Source organism: Thamnophis sirtalis, unplaced genomic scaffold (genome assembly GCF_051295495.1).
Source record: "Thamnophis sirtalis isolate CommonGarterSnake01/CBP01778 unplaced genomic scaffold, rThaSir2_p1.2 scaffold_1, whole genome shotgun sequence".
In the NCBI taxonomy this organism is placed as follows: domain Eukaryota; kingdom Metazoa; phylum Chordata; class Lepidosauria; order Squamata; family Natricidae; genus Thamnophis; species Thamnophis sirtalis.
In genome coordinates this window covers 76,287,349-76,308,977 of record NW_028261381.1, presented here as the reverse complement: position 1 = coordinate 76,308,977, position 21,629 = coordinate 76,287,349, and the positions used below count along the sequence as shown (strand labels likewise).

General features: G+C 39.3%; 1 protein-coding gene across 2 annotated transcripts in view; it reads left to right on the top strand.

The window, feature by feature from the left end:
* MOB2 (MOB kinase activator 2) overlaps nucleotides 1-17,209 on the top strand; it is a 120,838-nt gene extending 103,629 nt beyond the window's left edge. For both annotated transcript variants that reach the window (XM_087716566.1, XM_014058631.2), the window contains exons 2-5: nucleotides 4,568-4,728; nucleotides 6,433-6,526; nucleotides 14,991-15,115; nucleotides 15,858-17,209. In XM_087716566.1, coding sequence (XP_087572692.1) covers nucleotides 4,568-4,728; nucleotides 6,433-6,526; nucleotides 14,991-15,115; nucleotides 15,858-16,198 — 721 coding nt within the window. In that variant the 3' untranslated portion in view covers nucleotides 16,199-17,209. The remainder of the gene's footprint in view (nucleotides 1-4,567; nucleotides 4,729-6,432; nucleotides 6,527-14,990; nucleotides 15,116-15,857) is intronic.
* The last annotated feature ends 4,420 nt before the right edge of the window (nucleotides 17,210-21,629 follow it).

Sequence of the window (21,629 nt, the reverse complement as noted above, 5' to 3'; positions counted from 1 at the left end):
AGCAATTCATTTCTAATTTACTTGATTTGATGGAAAGATTCACAGAAAATATGAGTGACACTTACATTTCTAATGTTTATAATTTTCTTCTGTAGAATCTTCTGTTTATCTATTTTTTTGTAGTTGTACATATAGTTAAATACATTTACATAGTTGTCTTTGTATCTAGATTATTCATTTAAAACAGAACAATTTTTCTCTCATATAAGGAAGTTAAGTACTCATTCCCAAATTTATGATTTCCGTATGCTGTAAAAGAACTGCACCCTTATAAAAAACTTGGGATTTTTGCAATTGACAGGATATGGGTGTGAGCTTTATTCCTTGATATTAGTTTCCAGGTACAAAATAATGTGCTTCCATCTCTGCAGCTCAATGAGGTGTGTTTGGAAGTTGGTTTGCAAGTTTTCAACATCACCAAATTTTAAAAATCATCAATGCTAATCTAGGAAGTGAAGTATTAATGATGGCTGGAAAAAGTTTTTGGAACCTTATTATTAACTTCTAGAGTTGAGATTTATTATAATAACTATTTAGGTCTGCTATTTATAAGAAGTTGTTGTTACTAATGATTGAGATGATAGCTGTGTACAATTAACTTTATAAAGATGTGTGAACCTGGAATTAAGTTATTCATTAGCATTTTGACTTTGCAAATAGTTCAACCCATAGACACTTCAGACACAACAATACCATGTAAGGGATTGTATTATGAGATACTTTTTTGAAAAATGAATTTTTATGTAGATTAAAAAAAATAAGATTATAAAAATAATAGAATGAACCTCATAGATAAAGCATACAAACTAGATGCAAGATAGGAAGCAATTTTTTCCCCTTAATACAGAAATGGGGCAGTCTTTTTCTTTCAGAATCTACAACTCATCCCGTCCTCTGATTAGATATAAAAAATTATTCAGTGATGCAGTAAAATCAAAAGACAGTGGGAAGTAGTTGGGATTAAGGCATAAATGTCTGAGTTCTTGCTCCCAGAAATGTTATTATGTTCTTTTTCCACCCTCAGACTTAAAACTGAGACTTGCTTGGGAGTCATCTGTCAGGGACCATCTTCTCTGAGATAAGCACAATAAAATTAAGAACAAAAGTTTGCCATGTGCTTGGAAAGTTTGAGAAGCTGGTCGGAGCTTTTGTGAACACCAAAAACAACAATCCCGAGGTTGACAGAGAGCCTCCATGAAGCGGATGCTTTATATAATTTTTGTTACAATGAAGTTTTTCCAACACTGCTTGATGCTCAGTGGCTAAGATACTGAGCTTGTCGATCAGAAAGGTCGACAGTTTGGCAGTTCGAACCCCTAGTACAGGTCTCATGCGTGAGTAGGGGGGTGGAACAGATGACCCCAAAGGTCCCTTCCAACTCTGTTACTATTTATTGTTCTCAACTATATTTGAAGCAGGCTGGTGTGCAGAAGTAGGCTAGTTTTGTGTGCAGAAAAAGTTAAAGCAAATTCTTATTTATTGTACAATTTGCCACCAATTCTTCCTGGCATTCATTTCTGTTTTGCTCTACCTTTTCTCTGATTTGTCTATCAAGTATTGGTTTGGGTAACTTTTGGATCAGTTTTTCCTTCAGAGAAAAAAAATAGTTTTCACATTTGCTTCTCCTGGCTACAGTAGTTTTATCTCCCTAGAGACTGTAAGAGATCTAAGCTGACTTTTGAGCACCAAGAAAGAAGAGCCTACCTGTAAACTGAATGCTAATTGATATTTAAGCATCGTGAAATAGACTTTGCATGAAATAAGCTTTTCATTGGGCTCTTTAACTATGTATTCTGTATTTTTAGTGGAAGGATTACAGATTAATCAGGTACTGGTGGAAATAATAACTTGTGATGCAGAAGCGGGCATAGACATTGTTAGATGGTTTGTGAAAAAAATCTTTGTGTGAATAGTTTGCTTGTTTTGCCAGCACATTTATGTTTACAAATAGGAACCCCGATTTTGCAAGAACTGAAAGCCAGTATTTCAAACAGCAGCCTACCCCGAACTGAAAATCTTGAGAGTTACAAAATATGAACTCTCTGCTCATTTGTAAAACACACTTTCAGCTCTTTCAAACATGTTATTTCCCCAAATATCTTCAATGTGACTCTCTAAGGAAAATGGGATGAACATATTTTATTAACTTCCAGGATGCTCATATGATATCACATGATGTCATGTTAAAAAAAAAATCCTAGATCTCCAAATATGTTGCTTGTGTGCACCAATGTGCCCATGGAATCTTCCTTCAGAATCCAAGTTGGCATGCTGCAGACTTCAGCATCACCGTAAACATTCTCCGGCAATAGAAATGATAACTTCTGAAGTTCCGTGCTTGTTTAAAACTGTTCCCACTTTCTCTCCAAATGATGAAAGAAAATTTGAATGGTAGGCAGTTTTTAGAGCAGAGGTATGCTGGCTGGAGAATTCTGGGAGTTGAAGTCCACAAGTCTTAAAGTTGCCAAGTTTGGGGACCCCTGTTTTAGAGAGTTGAGAGGGAGCAGAGAACAATATCAGATAGCTCAGCAAATTACTTGCATTCTGAGTAAGCAGGCTTTAATATCAATTATATAACCAGTCATGTTTTGTTTAAAATGCCTCCCTGATTGAGTGATTGTATACTTATCTTATGATGGCTGTTTGTTTCTTGACATAATAATGTCTTCTTTGTCCTCTTCCCCTCCTCCTTGTGGATAGTTGCACTTGCCTAAAAGCATACAAGTTTTTTTTTTCCAATCTCACCTTTTAAGTAGCAACAGTCTTCCATCTTAAATGAGGAAATGTAACAATATCAATTGTTATCTTTAGTATGATATTTTCCTCCACAGGAAAACAGTGGTAGCACTTTTTCTTGCTACTGTCAATAGCTTGACTGTAATAATTTGAAGCAGACGCTATAATTTCTTTGCCACCCAGGAAGGTCAAATTCCAGCTCATCCTGCTTAGTAAATAGTACCAATCTAGTTGAAATGAGGCATTTCACCTGAAGCTAGCAAAGAAAGTCAGCCAGCCCAAGTTTACCATCCAAAGAAAAACCCTATTAAAACAATTTCTTTGAATGTGGCAAAATGATCCATGTTTGTACAGTGTGCCTTTAAACTTTACCCAGAGTTAGATCTATAGAATCATGAAATTAAAAGGATGCTCAAAGGTCACCAAGCTTAACCTGTTACTGGAGCAAGAAATCCATTACGATTACACCTCAGGCTGAGGACTCTGTAATATTAAACTCCATCTCACTCAATTTTTCAAGTAATTGCAATTTTGGCAAATATTATTTTTTAAGACTACTATATTCTTTGTTCTTTGTCTATTTCGTAGCTTTTCAAATCCTTTTCTATGATGAGATTTTCCTTAAAGAACACACCACACAACTCCAGCCAGTTTGTCTGAAGTTTTCAAGAGGTTGAACAGGACTTTCTTTGGAATGAGGCAAACACAGGGTGGTGTGCTTTCTTGGCTAGCTTGAGGCAAAGTGCTGTGTTTCAGCTGGATTTGTACTGTTTACTAGCTGGACCCAATGGATCCAATGATTGTAGCTTGGCACTGCAGAAGAAGAGGTCAATCCGATGGCCTCCAATGATTATAGTTAGTTAGACTAAATAAGAAAGGTTCAGGTTTTTCACAAGTGCATGAATCTCCACATTCCTTTTTGCTGAATAGTATTTGGCATTTGAATCAAGTCTCTGCTTGAATGGAGGGCAGAGGAAAAGCGCAAGCCTGACTCGATGAGAGACAACCTAGGAACCTGAGCTTTACAGCCTTGAAGTATCTGGAGAAAAATTGAGGTGTAAATGAAAAGAAAGAAATCTAAGAGTCAGAATCTCACTTCATCAAATGTAAAATACCACAAAAAAGGCTGTAGTGTCACAACAGTGACTCTTACAAGAGCATGGGACTTACAGATTTATTTTAATATAATTCAGAATCAAGAAACAAATACAATGTAACAAATCAAGTTGGAAGAGACCTTGGATGCTTTCTTTTCCAACCCTCTGCTCAGTCAGGAAACTCTGTATCATTCCAGATAAGTGGCTGTCCAGTCTCTTCTTAAAAGGTCTCAGTGATGGAGCATCCACAATTTCTGAAGGCAACTGTTCCACTGGTTAATTGTCTTCACTGTTAAGAAATTTCTCCTTAATTCTAGGTTCCTTATCTCCTTGATTAGTAAAACAAAACTTCATTCTCTTATTATCTGAAATAGCAAACTTCACCTTGGACTCCTTTCCGATTGTATAAAATTCAACTCCCAGAATTTTCAGAACACCAGCAAAAAAACCTGAAGTTGAAAATAGTGTTTTATAATCTGGATTATAGAAGTACACACATATAAAGGTGTTTTTTTTCTTTTAAGAACATTAGAATGAAAATTGGGGATTGGAACTGTGCAAAAAAGGGAGTAGCTGCAATCACACACAAAAAGAACCATATGACATTATGGTGTGATTGTAGTGTTAGCAAATGTTTCAGAGAAATGTTAGAGGCTAGGCTAAAACATAAGTTTAGATAACCCACATTTCTGATTTTAATCTCTGATCTATTTTTTTCTCCTTTTCTTTTGCAGGAAATCCAAGGGAAAACCAAATGGTAAAAAGCCTGCAACAGAGGAAAAGAAACTGTATCTTGAACCAGAATATACGAAGTCCAGGATTACTGACTTTGAATTCAAAGAATTAGTTATATTACCACGTGAAATAGATCTTAATGAGTGGCTAGCTAGCAACAGTAAGTATTATGAGATTTGCAACAACTGAACATTGTGTTGGTTGTTTTTCATAATCAAAGATGTTCTTGAGTGAAAGAATAGATAAAAGGAGAATCTTGCTTCCTGATAGTTAGCTGGAAAAGGATCTTCCTGAAATCCAAGCATGGTGTTTTACTTAGATTCCGGGCATAATCCTTTTCAGCCAGCTTCTTTGAGAGTGAAAGAGCTGCTTTGCAGAGTGTCTATGGGGATTCTCAAGCATCCAGGTCATGGTTGACCCAAATGTGCTTTTAAAAGGCAACTGGACTGTCTTAGTTTTTTCCTTGAAAATGTTTAGCTTCTCACCCAAGAAGCTTCTTTTTGAAGTGAGGAATGTGAGGAGCCCTCCATTAGTTGGTGAGAGCAGCACGGGAGGGAGCCTGTTTTTGTGTGTGTGTGTGTGTGTGTGTGTGTGTATGAGTCTTGTGATATGTGGGGGTGGGTGGTAGTGTGGGGAAAGGGCAGCTGGGGTTTTGCTGGTGCTGAGAACTTTCCCATCTAGGGAGGTTTGATGAGGATAATGGGAAGTTCCAGGTCCCTGGTCTTTGGGAACTTGGTTTTGGGGATGAGGCTGCCAAAGCGGTGGAGGAACACCATGGAGAAGTATTGTGCAAGACAAGAGAGTGGGCCACCATCAGGAACACAGAATTGTTGTCTTATACTAGTTTCACATTCCAGTTTTTGGTCCCTATCAGTTATGTGTGCTCCCAGAACAGCACTTCTAGTATTACACCTCTGTCCCCCGAGCTGCATTGGCTTCTGAGTTCAATTCAAGGGGCTGTTTTTAACCTTTAAAGCCCGCCATGACATGGGACCAGATTGTCTGAATGATTACCTCTCTCCAATTTCATCGGCCCATCCCATTAGATTTACCAGAGTAAGAAGTTGCAAACACCATACATCAGGGTCTTTATTTGGTGGATGCTAGGAAGCAGACCTTCTCTGCTGTAACACTTGCCCTATGGACCACTCTCTTCCACCCCCACCCCTCAAAGTCAGATTAGCTCTATCCTTGTTATGATTCCTGAAGCCCCTCAAGACGATTATGCCATCAGATTTGGGGTCTCAGGGCACTGGGAACACACATGCTCAGTTACAGGTGATTTTTCACTGTCTTTGTGTGGCTTTATATGTTTTATTTTTTATAATGTCTTTTTATTTTTATATTGATTTTGTTTTATAGCAACTATTTGATGTATTTGTTTTTATTGGTTGTTGTATGCTGCCCATTTCTGTGAGATGGTTGACCATATAAATGAGACAGACAGACAGAAAGACAGAAAGACAGACAGACAGACAGGTTCACTTCCTTCTTGAAGGCTGATTATGTGGGGGGCCATCCTTGCCTCATGGACAAACTCTTTTAAAGGAAGGGAATTTCCTTTATAGTAAACGTCCACCATCATGGCCCCTCTTTTGTACTTACTGGTAGAAGGAGAAACCTTAGAGAGTGCTGCTTACTGCCTAGTGGCTGAGGAGAAATTGTTGGATGAAAGACATTCCCTAAGACATCCAGATCCAGCTTTGGCTCATACAATTCTTAGCAAGAAAATGCTTGGGTAGTTGTGATAATGCTGAATGAACGATTTCATTTATGTCTAATTTCCCACCTCTTAAGCCCTCTTTTTTAGCCTCCAAACTTGCAGAGTAATAATGGAAACTTTGGTTTTTCTTTTGTCTTTCAGCGACGACGTTCTTCCACCATATCAATTTACAGTATAGTACCATCTCCGAATTCTGTACAGGAGAGTCGTGTCAGACCATGGCAGTATGCAATACGTACGTTGTAGCTTTTTTGTTGTATTTTGATGGCATGAATGTTTCTTCTTTTCCAATTGAGGAATGCAAAACAATTGTCCCTATACAATTGCAGGGTAAATCGAGTGTAAAAATTGCATTACTTTATCATTACTCTTGAAAAAAGAAAATACTGTTAACTCAGAATTCATAGGGAAAAGGTAATGCAAATGGCATTGTCACTGGACAATGGATAATGTTAATAAAAGGCAAAATCTACCTAGCAAGCATTAAAATTTGCAGGTGGATAGTTCACTATTTCCATCCACCCTTCTAGTTTGATATTTCTAAGGGCAAATATGCTGGTCCTAACTGGGGTGGCGTTCGAAAAATGTTCCCAAAAACATTAACATTTAAAAAAGAGAGCAATCAATTCAGAAGGCTAAAATGGAACTTCCTGTTGTGTGACATTTCATTTGTATTCAAGAGATTAGAATACTCACTTAGGAATGGCATCCACATTTCCAGCATGGGAGGGGCAGAGCACAACAGCATAGGAAAAATCTTACCTGAATAAGCCTACATTATTTTTTCCTCTTATTATGACCCGAGTAGTCACTTTCTCTCACAGAAAAATATTTCCAAATCCTACCCATTTAGTCTATCCTTCACTTTGTGGAGGGTTGTTTGTTTGTTTGTATTTGGCTGAAGCTCTGTGTTACATGAAGAAAGTATAATTTTTCTTCATGTATGAGTTCAGATTTCAATCAGCCCCTTAACTTAGCTGCTTGTTGATTTCAACACTCATATTAATGATCTCTCTGACTCAGTTGTTTACTATTTCCTCTTCCTGCCTGCTTCAGTTTTTAGCTTCACTCTTCTGTATATTGGTTTAGGCACTGTTTTGATTTAGTTTTCATTAATAATTGCTTTTTATCCTAACCATGGAATTGCTTCTTTTTAAATCACATTTTTTTAAAATTATCTGCTGCTTGATACAGGCTACAGATTGATTCAGGGAGGTTTTTCAGAGTGCTGCCTATTGCTTATGAGTCTACTCCAGAGACAATCCCATACACCAGCTCAGTAGTTGTATTTGATAATTTCAGTTATGTTTTTGTGCGACTAAGGTCTTTTGAATAGAATAAAAGAGCTAGCTGACTCAGTCACACCAAATTCACACCATTCTCTTATCTGCTATATGTGGGAACACTATTATAGCTCACTAGTGGATCACCAGGTTTAGGAATCCTTAATACTTCAATCCATCATGCCTAATTTAAAATGGTACTACTTTTCATCTACAATACAATACAATAGCAGAGTTGGAAGGCACCTTGGAGGTCTTCTAGTCCAACCTCCTGCCTAGGCAGGAAACTCTATACCGTTTCAAACAAATTCCTATCCAACATCTTCTTAAAGACTTCCAGTGTTGGGACATTCACAACTTGTGGAGAAAAGCTGTTCCACTGATTAATTGTTTTCGCTGTCAGGAAGTTTCTCCTCAGTTCTAAGTTGCTTCTCTCCTTGATTAGTTTCCACCCATCTACCATGGGTCCCCGAAAATGCTAGGGGTGCTAGGGGGTAGAAAGGCGCTCACGTTGCTTGCTGCCTTCGGGATACCGCTAGGTTGGGAAGTGGCGTTCTTCCTGGCCAGAGTGGGGAGCTGCCAGGAGGCTGCTCCCTTGTGAGTGGGCTCCCAAAGAGCCAGGCACAACCTCAGGGATGAAGCAGCCATGAGGTGACCATGTTCACAAGCAGCCGCCAGGCAAACCCCCTCTCCAGCTGGGCAGAGCAGCATTCACTGACCTAGGGGGTATCCCTAAGATGCCAAGCCACGTGGTGCTCTACCTGCCCCCCCCAACTCCCGCAGCTTGGCACATTTGGGATACCCCCTAAGTCAGTGGATGGAGCTCTGCCCGGCTGGAGAGGGTGGTTGTGCGAGCGCCTGTTCTGCCCCCAGCTCGCATGCCTCCCAGCCTCACCACGCTGGCTGCCATAGGGCCCACAACCATAGAGCGCACTCCTAGAGCGGCTATTGCTGGAAGAATCAGAAACCGAGTTCCAGAGTTTGGAAGCCGGAGAAGAAGTTATGCTCAAAGCACGGCGGCGAAAGCGGCAGTGGTGCCCTGACCCTGCAGGGAGAGCTGGGCCAGGGCATGGTGAGGCTGGGAGGCATGCGAGGTGGGGGCGGAACAGGTACTCGCGCAACCACACTCTCCAGCCGGGCAGAGCTCCATGCACTGACCTAGGGGGTATCTCAAATGTGCCAAGCCGCGGAAGCCTGGGAGCAGGCAGAGTGCCACGTGGCTTGGCGCCTTAGGGATACCCTCTAGGTCAGTGCATTTAAATTTCTTTTAAATTTGTCATAAAACTCCAAACCAAACTATAACTTAGGTTCAATATTGGATTTCAATCACATGATATTTCTTAGTTGTGCAGCTTCATAATATTTCCTGAGATTGAAGATATCCAGTCAAAATAATCTGCTCTAAAAACAAAATCTTGATTTTTTTTTTATTTAAATGCATGAAGGACAATGGCAATTTTTCTTGTATTAAATTTTGGGTGGAGACATATTAGTTGAAAGAACCTAAAATAATTACCACTTAGATAATAAAGATATGAAAGGATTTTTCACTCGCTCGCTCGCTCATTCAGGAGGCATACAAGCATGTCAGGCTGGGGGAGCGGGGAAGGGGGGAGCAGAGGAAGACGAGAAGAGCCTTTTGCCTGCATTTCTCCTCTGATACGACTCTGTGTGCGCTGTGCACGGAGAAGAGATGCGGGACTGAACGGGGCTGTCCTTGGGCCTGCATTTCAGGGATTATGCAGTGAGTCCGATGTCACTGCACAAGAGCGCCTGCCTGCCTTCCTGCCTCTCGTGCTTTTATAAATGGCTTTACTTCTGACTCCCTTTCCGGGGCTGCGCTGCGAGCTGCCTCTGTGAGGATTGCTCCGCGGCATGCCTGTGCAACAGAGCCACCCCTCCCAATCCCTCTTGCACCCGCTCCACATGGACTTGCCACTCTCGCCTATCTCTACCCCTCCTACCTTAGAAATGCAACACAGGTAAACATGCAGCGGGGGGGGGAGAGAGTGGCTAGCCCCTCTCTTCCTCCTTGCTCCATTTGTAGAGATGGCCTTAAAAAGCGAGAAGTGGGAGGAAGGGCACTTGGAGTGGTTTCTCAAACTTTGAGTTGCAAAGTAACCTCATTGAAGGCTGAAATATAGGGGAGATTGTGGAAAAGGGATAAGCATTTCCAACATATACTGTTTTAAAAAAAGTAAATTAAAAATTACTGTCTAAAGTTGGATATTGTCACATACAGGAAAAAGCAAAACAAAACAAAACAAAATTATGATAGAACAACGTCCCATATTAGAAGAAAATGCTGTCTAAATGTTCCCAGTATGCCAAACAAGATGTTTTATAACCAAATGGAGTCAAAATGCTGCAGGTTTTTTTAATAAAGTGCCCTTCCTATCTTGATATTTATGCACAGTGAGACCTTTGTCACAGATAAATCTGGATAATAGCATCACTCTTATGTTGTGTGAGTATACATGAGCTGCAAGGCTTGCATTTTGCCATAGTATCATCTACAGCTCCATAAATACTACTAGGGTTTTGACCATCTGCTGGGCACCAATATATTGAGGAATACGGAAAGACTGATCATGTGGAGCAGTCTAATGAGCATTTCTGAAATGGCAGATACCACAGAGCAAAGTCTTCTTCCTTATCTACCCCCACCCCACCCTGTTATTTTTTGGGGGGAAAGGCAGCAGTGTGTGTGTGAATGATCAGGCATATACTGTATTACACAGAATTTACTGAACAGTGAAGTAGTTACTAAATTCTACTGAGTTTACTAAGTTACTAGTTACTAAGATTCTTGATAAATGACTATCAGACTTTGAAAACCTGGTATCACTGGATCATGTTCAACAATTTTGTTGAATTAACATTAACTAAAAATGTTTTTAAATTAGATTTTGAATAAATGTGCAATTAATTTTTACAATTTTGAATTTTACTGTTACTATCTTCCTTCCGTCTTGCAAACCACCCAGTGACCCCCCCAACCACGCCCACAGAACCGATAGTAAAAAAAATTGAATTCCACCACTGGGTGGGGGGCACTGAGGATCAGTTTGTGGACTGAAAAAGTTTGGGAACCACTGATTTAAACAAATAAGGCTATTGAATCAAATAAGAAATAGTGTGGTGCTATTTTCATAGAAGTCTGCAGACATAAGCAAAATACATGTAAGACAGAGAATATGCTTAAATTTTATCTGCATGAATTTCCTTTTTGTTTAGATTCAGCAGCCTCTCTATGTGCTTTTGCTCATTGCTTAATAAATAACATTCTCTGCAACTAGAAATATCTTGGTAGCATAAATTAAGTACCGTTAAAACAATAGCTATGCATCTTTTGGGTCTACTACTGGCTGACCTTTGCATATTTGTTCTATGGTAGAATAATTTTTTTAAAAATCATACGTGTGTTTCTGTGTGTCTGTTTAGCTGTTACTATACTATATTAGAAAGCTTAGATGGTTGTTTCTTAAGGATTTGCTTTCTTTAAGACTATTGCTCCAGTTTCTGTGGCCAGATCTCATTAGCTTTTTTAATTGTATATAGAGACTCTTCCCAATCTGAGCAGCAGCTTTGAGCTTATCTAGAGACAGATGTCAAAGTTTAATGTTTAACCTCTTCTTTTGTTTCTTTGATAAAATGGGCACTTCCCCTACTGATTGCGTGAAGCGAGATTTTCCTGTTGCTACTGTTTTCTCCTTGCCCTTTGATCTTTTAAAAAACTTTTCATATGGAATTTATTTTCTTCAGCTCATGACTGTTTAAAAGTACATAAGACACAATTTAAATCCTCTTTTGAGTACTATGAAAACATCTCATAGTCTAACCCTGTTTCTGAAAATGGCTATGTGCAAAGTACCATTTTTGTGCTCTGAGCCAATATTTGTTAACATATCCTCACACAAAACAGTTTTGTTTGTACATGAAAGAATCTTTTACAAAATGAGGGTGCTGGGCTTAAGGCTAAATTTTTATAAAAATATGAAGTTTATCAGTTTCATCTTTTTCTACACAGAAAAGTTTTTGTTTGTCTATCAAAGACGGAGATATGTACAATAAATTGTGCTGTTTCAGAGGGAGTACCAGAACACATTGAAAAGCGGATGAAATAAAAGTACAGAGGCCTCTCAGACATATTCTAAATCATTCAGAAAAAACCTTTCAGAACGTTAGGAAGTGTCTGGATCCTGGACACTTCAGAAATTGCCCACTTTTGCACTTAGAAACTCTTCTTATCTACTTAAATTTTAGATTTAGATTTTATTCTTAACATGCAAGCTCAGGGAACATAGACTGTTGTTGTTTCATAATCTTTGTTTTGGAGTGACTTCTGGACTTCTTCATCGATGTTGATAAACAAAGGCATGTGATAATCTTTCCACACATTCTGTCCTTATTAGTCTGCATAGATGAATAAAGGATATTTATGCTCATCCTAGGGATGCGGTGACTCAGTGGCTGAGACGCTGACTTGTCAATCAGAAAAGTCAGCAGTTCTGCAGTTTGAATCCCTAGTGCCGCATAATGGAGTGAGCTCCCATTACTTGTCCCAGCTTCTGCCAACCTAACAGTTTGAAAGCACGTAAAAATGCAAGTAGAAAAATAGGGATCACCTTGGTGGGAAGGTAACAGCACTCTGTGCACATTCGGCTTTTAGTCATGCTGGCCATATGACCACGGAGACATCTTCGGACAGTGCTGGCTCTTTGGCTTTGAAACGGAGATGAGCATCGCCTCCTAGAGTCGGGAACGACTAGCACATATGTGCAAGGGGAACCTTTACCTTTATGTTCATTCTATTTGGGATTATGACAGAATACTGGATATGTGTTTTTGGAATATTCCCCTTTAATCTCCTAGTAAAAATGAGACACAGGAAAGGTCCTGGGCAAGAATATTATCTAACTGCTGACCTCCAACCATTAGGCAAAAGGAACAAAGTCTTACATTTGGAAAACAAAATCTTGTCCTTTTGGCAACGCAGTCTTGTTTTAGAGATTCTTCGGTGACTCCACTAATGATCAGAGCAGTTTGAATTTGGACGAATTTCATTCCTATTCTCTTTGCTTGCAATTGGTTTTTAAAAAAAATAAAATAAATCTCATCAAGAGTCAAATTCTTCTTCTCTATCAAGAATGAGAGTTGTTGTTGAGATAGCATTTTGAAGATAGGTTGGGCTCCATGGACAGAATATTTGAAACTGCCAAGATTCCATTAGTAATAGTACCGACCGGTAATTGGTGTTGCTTCATACAATAAGGTTCTCAGTAAACAATGGTAAAAATACTAACAGTATAAAGTTTTCAGCTTGTTGCCCTCCAATTAGAATTATGATTTTACTTTTTTCTAGCCAGCATTGCCAATGGTCTTCCTGGCTGGAAGAGACAAAACAACTTATCTAATGGGGTCAAGGTTAGGCTGGCTGAAGTTTATTTCTTGAATGTAAAGAACATTAAATTTAAAATCCCTCTTGTACAATTTATATAGTTTAATTTTTTCCAGGAGCTCAGGTCAGTTCACACTACTCCATCTCCTATGTTTTTTTTCTCCACAAGAACCACCTCTGGGACAGGTGGGACTGAGCGCAAAGACACTCAGTTGAGCTCCCATGGCTGGCTTGAAACAGGGGCGTCAAGTTCAACTTCTTAGCCACCGCCCTGCTCTGGCTCTTCAAATAATAACACACCTATGACAATTAAGTATGTGTCATATATTTTCCCTCAACAATGTAAGACTTCATTGAATATTAAGTTAATTATAAATGCTGTACTAGACTTAGACATGTGCTGGCTCCATTAAAAATTCACTAATACAGTCTGAAGCCCCATGAATGAAATGCATCTTTAGATGCAATCTGCATTCCTTTTAAAAATGTCATGGAAAGAGCACAGAATCTTTATTCATATAGTTGTGATGAAAATACCTCCCTTGAAGGAGCTTTTTGAATTGATGTGATACTTCCAAGAAATGTTTGAATTCCCCTCTTCATAATAGATCAACGTTTTCACCACCACAAACTACGATTTATACTTAAAAATGCACATAAAATGTAGTTTTATGTGTAAGACTAGTTGAAGAAGTGTGCTAGCTACTGTATGGGATTTATTATGTTAAAGTTATCTGCTATTATGCTGCCATCTCCTGACAGCTCATGTTACTATACGAAATCTGCTGCATTTGTATCTATCAGCCTGTTGTTGAAAACCAGAATCCGAGACCTTACAATTCTGCATTGAGTTGTTTGCTCTTACATTTCGTTTTTAATATTCTATTAATAAGATGCAAACCTGCATTTGAATACGGAAGGATATACTCAAGAGAAAGATTAATTCAACAGAATATATGCTCAATTTAAATATATTTTTAAATATAGTTCATTTTTTAAATTGGAACTATGTAAATTGTTGCCTGTAACATCCATTTTATGGGATGAATCCCTTAGCATAATACTTTTCATCAACTCGACAAAATTTCTATTTATTTTATGAAAAAGTGCCTTTCCACTTGACTCAGTACAATGTACACATCTGTTTAACACATGTGATCAAAGTTGTGTCAGAAATGAAGTGGGGATATTAATTATTTAAATCAAGATTTCTAGGAACTGTTTGTAAATATTCCTATTTGCTAACTTTCAAAACAAAATAAGGCTGTTCCATTTTCAAGTACTGTTTCCTTAAAACCTGAGACTAAAGTGTGTCCATATGTATATAGTAAATCTTTAAAATATGTGACAAACTGGTTTATGAAAACTACATTGCTAAAGGCTTGTGTCACCTCACCTAAAACAGCATCCTAAAGTGTGACTAGGGCCTCTCAGTGTGTTTCTGCAGTTGAAACATAGTATAAAGCTTATAGTAGTTCTGCCATATATAGGATCTGCTTTTTAAAGTAGAACAAGGGTTCATAGAATTGCTTTATAAACAAATGGCAGTTGCTGAAACTTTTTCCTGACCCAAGCACTATAGCACTATCATCGCTCACGACACCAGATTCTCACCAATTTCTAGTTTTACAAACGTCATTCGTTCAAATTAGAGTGGCGAGCTTAAGCTCTAATAACAGTACTCTAAAACTTTAATTGGGATTTTAGCTGCTCAGCTAAGGCAGTATTGTTTGCTTTTTGGTGGTCTTGAGATGAGCTATTTTTTTCAGGTTAAGAGCTGCCCTTGGGCTTTCTTTGGTGTGATTTGGCTGTGTGTAAAGAAAGAATGTAAGCACACATGGTATTTCAGTTATTTTTTAAATCCCCCAATTCTTTGCTGACTTCTTTCCATGATAACTGAGGAGGTGAAGAGAAGCACAAGAGATAATCACGGGAGCCTCATGTGTGGGTTATAGCTTATCTGGTAACTTACATATCCAGAACAGATTTTACCATACTGCTCATTCTCTTTGCAGACAATACTACTGGTATGATGAACGAGGAAAGAAGATCAAATGTACAGCCCCACAATATGTTGACTTTGTCATGAGTTCAGTGCAGAAGTTAGTGACGGATGAGGATGTCTTTCCTACTAAATATGGTATGTTTATTCTCAGGAAAAACCCTAATTCAGACAGATTTTTATGGCTTTCATTCATTGTTGTTTGATCCAATTTAAATTAAATGAACTTAAATCATATCTCATTTCATTTGTGCACACTACTCATTTTACCTTACTACCTCTAGTTCAGCAACAGACTTGGCCAAAAATGTTTTTCATCTAAAATCTAGAATGTATTATGGTTGGGATTGAAATAATCACCTTCTCCAAAATGAGCAAGTCACACTTTTTAAGCACAAAAAAAGACTTCTCAGGCTTGTCAACCTAATACGTATCTAATAGAGTTGAATGAAGAAAAGTATGGTGCAGTAGCCTGAACAGGATTTGTTCATGACTCAGGTTGTGGGCCATCACTACCAAAGCCGAAGGGGCTCCAGTTGGTCTCTTCTCCTCCCGGCTTTAGAGCCATTGCCACCATCTGCACTGTAAAAGATACCCTGAAGGAAGTAAAGCTGACGGGACAATCTTTGCAGAAGGCCAATTACCTGGACTTCTTTCTCCCAGAGGAACACCAATTGCCCTGTACGAAGGAGTCTAAGAGATGTGCTGCTTGTTTTAAACAATATTTCATGAATAATTATTTTACTGTTTTTAATTGCTTGCAAATCGCCTCAGGAGAATTAAACTCATGAGACGAATTTTTCAAGGAAACAAATATCTTCAGACGTTCAACTGAAGATGATGGTTTCTCTTCCTTTCACTCTCCTTCCTTTCACAACAGGCAAAGAATTCCCAAACTCATTTGAATCCCTAGTGAAGAAGATCTGCAAGTATCTGTTCCATGTGCTAGCCCACATCTATTCGTCACACTTCAAGGAAACTCTGGCACTGGAATTGCATGGACATTTGAACACACTCTACGTACACTTCATCCTTTTCATCCGGGAGTTTAATCTGGTGGACCCTAAAGAAACAACCATCATGGATGACCTCACAGAGATCCTCTGCAGCAGCAGTGGGAGTAGTAGCAGTAACGGAAATGGCAACAGCAGTGGTGGCGGCGGCAGCGGCAGCAGCAGTAGTAGTAGTGCAGTAGCACAGAACCACGTGAAGGAGAGATGAGTCTTCCCAACCAGAGCAAAACCAACGCTTAAAAAAGGAAATTACTCTCTATTCTCGGATGTATGCATATGTATATGTGCTTATGTGTGTGTGTGTATGTGTATATAATATATATATATACACATACACATACACAACCAAGACAGCTTGAGCAATTATGCTGCCACCACAGGACATGTAGACACAAGGGACTGTATGGAGTTTTGGTTAAATGCATCATCCTTGGCAAGACGTTGCACCAGTTCTGTGGGGATTTTTTTTCCTTCCCTCCATTTCTCTCCTGTTCCTCCCTTATCCAATGGATTATGAGTGCTGTTTTTAAGAGACGAACCACATTTTTTGAGTTGGGCTACTGCTTTTGTGTTCCCCTTTTCCCCCCATTCTGCCCACTTCCTTTTGGGAAGTGGTCCTTGTCTTTGAATGCAAGCTCCCTTTTTATCTGTCTCATTTCCACTCTAAGATGGTGGTACTGCCATTTCTTTTTTTAAAAAAAGTTGTAAACCGTGACTTAACATGTAAAGTGGCTTACATGGGGGGGCACATTGAGACTTGTCTTTGTTTTTTACTTCAGTTGACCCTTTTCCTTCTCTTCCCTCAGACCTTTTGCATCAACCCTTCATTGGGTTTTAACGGGGAGGAAAATTGTTTTGGCCCAACTAAAGTAGCAATAAGGCTTCCAGTGCACTTAAGGAAGGTGGTTCCCTGATCTCCCTGGCCTCAACGTGTGGATCCTGAAAGCACCCACAAAAGTTCTGGTATTTTTAGAGAGAAATGCCAGAAGATATACTAGCCAGGGGAGGAATCCCACCCTGTGGTAAAAGCCATGACTGCTTCTTCTTCGCCAAAGGGGGCCTGAGACAGGATGGGAAGGGGGCACACAGTCTGCCACCACTATGCTAAGAGAGATGGCTGTTGGCATATAATTATGTTGTTGGCTTATTTTAGTTCATCTGTCCAATAATAATAATAATAAAAATTCTATCAGACACAAGTTGCATTTTCTTTGCTGCATTAGCAGGCATTATTTGTATTTCTTTGCATGGTAGACGTGTAAACTTAAAAGTTCATTGGACATACCATGGGAAGTTGCTTTGGGGTTTATTTGGGGTCATCCCCCCATTTGCATTTTATTTTCTTAAGGCATGATATTAAGCATGAGGATATTAAGCCTGATATTTTCCATTCAAGTTACACATCCTTCCGATAAATACTTGGCATTTCTTCTTTCCCCATTTCATTCTAAACAAACTCGGCCCTTTTCTGATCACATCAAGGAAAAGATTTCCCGTGAAGTTCAACTTCAATTTTCAGAGATAATGTGCTCCAACTGCTGTGAGAATTGGTATTCTGTTCAGATTAGGTTGCACTCAAGAACTAATTTGCATTCTCTCATGTTATAATTTATTTATTTCAAAAACATGGTGTTAATATGGGACAGGGAGAAGGCTCTCTAAAGAGTCTTAGGTGAAACTGTTTTTCCTCTTAGATGTGTTCTCTTTATAAAAAGTCAAATATAAAGATTTCCCCCATCCAGTCGTGTCTGACTCTAGGAGGCGGTGCTTCTATCCATTTCCCAGCCGAGGGAGCCAATGTTATCTGAAGACACTTTGCAGTTACGTGGCCAGCATGACTATACGCTGTGGTGCAGGGAACACTGTTACCTTCCCACCGAAGTGGTATCTCTTTATCTACTCACATTTGCATGCTTTCGAACTGCTAGCTGGGCAGGAGCTTGGGCAGGAAAGGGAGCTCACTCCATTGTGCAGTACTTGGGTCTTGAACTGCCATCCTTTCAGCCAACAAGCCCACCATCTTAACCACTAGGCCACCATTCTCCTTTAAAAGTTATACTGGACTAAACTCTAGAACAGTGTTCAAAAGAAGTCTTACCTGTAGGAAGTACTGGTGGCAATAATAATTACTGTGCCTTTATTTTAAAAAAAATCTTCAGAGTACTAATGATCAGTTAAGACAAACAAAAGTAAAACTTTCAAATGATAACAGGCAGTTGTTGAAATAATAATTTCTAACAAAAGAAAACAACTTGTAATAAAAGGCCTTAAGGCAAGAACAAAACAAGCCTCTTAAGAGTCTAGAGTCCAGATGCAGCCATGGAAAAGTAATGTTCATCTTTTTCATCCTTATCGCGGAACTCTGCTTCAACTCTGGACAAAACCTCTTCTGTTCAAATGTGGCTTTTCCAAATTGCACTCCCATGTCTGATGAGCCAGAAAACTTACTACTTAAAACATTGTTACAGGCCTGCCTTAGGACTGCTCAACTTTGGCACTGGGTGAGTGAAACATTTGAAAGAAAGCTATCTTGGTGGTACGGACATTAAATACCTTATTGGGCAAACTGCATTTTAATTTATTTAATTGAATAACAGAATAACAAGAGTTTGAAAGGATCTTGGAGGTCTTCTAGTCGAACCCTACATTGATTAAATTTAGGTACCATCTGATTCCATACTTACTCTGAGTAATGTAAAATAAAACCAAACAAAATATAAGAATACAATATTATAATAAAGCATTTTAAGAAAAGTAATGAAGAAGATCAGATCAGATGAAGCTAGCCCCTACCACCCTAATGCAAAGCTTTCTGAAATGCTATCAGGGTAGCAGCTGCACAGATGTAAGACACCTGATCTCAGAGAGCAGGTGCTGTGACAGAGAAGGACCATTATTTTTTTCATAGGGTCACAGCTGTGGGACAGTTGGTGCCTATTGAGGCAAATACATGTCCCGTACTGTCATTTCATCCAAAGCAAATACCTTCTCTATTAAAGTAAAGGTTCCCCTGCACATGCGTGCTACTCGTTTCTGGCTCTAGGGGGCGGTGTTCATCTCCGTTTCTAGTCATGTGGTTGGCATGACTAAATACCAAAGATGCATGGAGCATTGTTATTTTCCCACTGAAGTGGTCCCTATTTTTCTACTTGCATTTTTACATGCTTTCGAACTGTTAGGTTAGCAGAAGCTGGAACAAGTAACGGGAGCTCACTCCGTTTATGCAGCACTAGGGTTCGAACCGCTGAATTGCCGACCTTTCTGATCGACAATCTCAGCATCTTAGCCACTGAGCCACCGCGTCCCTCCTACCTTCTCTATAACCAGTAATTAATAGGAGCCTCCTCCCCTCAAGGAGCCATCAGTACAAGTGGATATCTACTTCCTTCCAAGGAACTCTTCCTCAGAATCAGCCTTCATTGTCTGAGTTTTTGGACTGACTGTGGAGCAGTTGTCCTCAGACTGGGAAGCCATTACTTCATCAGAGCCAAGGTGGCGCAGTGGTTAGGGTGCAGTACTGCAGGCCACATCAGCTGACTGTTATCTGCAGTTCAGCGGTTCTAATCTCACCGGCTCAAGGTTGACTCAGCCTTCCATCCTTCCGAGGTGGGTGAAATGAGAGCCCAGACTGTGGGGGCGATATGCTGACTCTGTAAACCGCTTAGAGAGGGCTGAAAGCCCTATGAAGCGGTATATAAGTCTAACTGCTATTGCTATTTCAGTCACCGTAAACATTACTGATTCTGTGCTATAGAAGTCAGCTTCTATAGCCTCAAGTGTGCAAAGATGTTGAGAGCCAGGAACTCCTTGCATCAATTACCCTTCCCAACTTCTGCCTGGGACTTAACAAAGTTGTTCATCACTCTCAGCACAAGCACTGCATATTCACTATATAAGAGCCTTCTATTGGTTGGACTACTACACTGAAAGATTTGTATTTAATGTTATTGTATTTGACAGTTGCATTGTTTAATATACCAAATAGGGAATGGCCGACTGCTGAACTTGCACTGCTGTATAAGTTTAAAAAATGATCACGTTTTGTCAGTAGGATTCCTTTATGCTCAGAGGCTTTGAAGAAGAAGCAACTACACATCATACAGCTGGGACCATTTCTTATTTTAAACATGCACATGTATCATAGATGGCATTTCTATCAGGATTGCCCTAAAATAAAGAAGATCATAATTCATGATTCTGAATAAAACAGGAGTAATTTAACGTGAAGGAAGGAAGGAACTGGCCTTATACCAGAATATTTTTTTGCCATCTTATTGTCCATACAAGGCTGGCAGTAGCCCCAAGAAATCTTTCTCAAGCCTAGCTGGAAATTCCAAGAATTACCATATTTTTCAGAGTATAAGACACACCGGAGTATAAGACGCACCCAGGTTTTGAAGATGCTTTTTTTTTAAAAAAAGTAGGTAGGTAGATAGAGGGATAGAGTGGGAGAGAAAGAGAGAGAAATGCAGTAGGAAGGAAGAGAGAGTAGGTAGGTAGGTAGATAAAGGCATAGAGAGAGAAATAGAGGGAAACATTTGACACTGCAAATGTCATAAATACGAGTCAGTTGTCAAGCATCTGAATTTAAATCACGTGACCATGGGGATGCTGCAACAGTTGTGTGAAAAATAGTCAACTCATTTTTTTCAGTACCGTTGTAATTTTGAACAGTCACTAAATGTTCATTTATAATATTTTCAGTCTATGATCTTCAGAGTTTATATGTACAAAAAAAAAACAAATTCTGCCCCTACAACTGCAGAGAGTGTAGCCCCTCTTCTGTTAAAAGGCATAATTATGAACATAATTATGTGACCAAAAAGACACAGAAAGTGGAAAGTACAAGTGGCATTTTATCTTCTTTACTGTATCAAAATGATTGGAGGGAACTCTGGCTTATCCTGTCCTAGGGAGAAACAGGCAGTAACTGTAACAGACAGAAGGAATAACCTCAAAGAACAGAAGGAAGAGCCTCAGCCAAGACAACGATCAGCGAAAAGAAACCGGAGTCTTGGTCAGGAATGAAACCTGAGAAAATGCCTCACACCGAAATGTCTATGGAGATTCTAAGTTGTGGTTGTCCCAAAGGTGTTTTTTCAAGAGGCAACTTGACTTTCTGGTTTTTCTTCGAAGACATTTCACTGCTCCTCCAAGAAGTTTCTTCAGATCTGCCTGGATTCCTTCCATTTACCATCCAGTCAGATCTGATGGTGGATGAGAAGAGAAATGTCTTCGAAGAAAAACCAGAAAATCCAGTTGCCTCTTGAAAAAGCACCTTTGGAACACCTCATACCTAGTTCATAGAGAGATAAAGGGAGGAAGGCAGAAGCACAACAAGACTTGTGGGAGTGTTACTATAATAATAATATTTGCACGCATAACTTGGGTTTCCTAGTCTTGTCTACTGTACATTAAACTGCTAAACTTCCCTCATCCAATAGCAGCAGCTTTATTTCTATGTAGTATAAAATATGTTTGTTAGGTAAGCTCCCCGTTGGGAGAGCGAGTGCGTTCAGAGAAGCGTTGTGAGAGTTGTGTTGGAGAACACAAAACCAGCATGCAGAGACACTGCAGTTTAAATAGGCTTTTACTTTCATGGAAATAGAGGTATCAGAGTCCATCAAACAGTCCAAGTC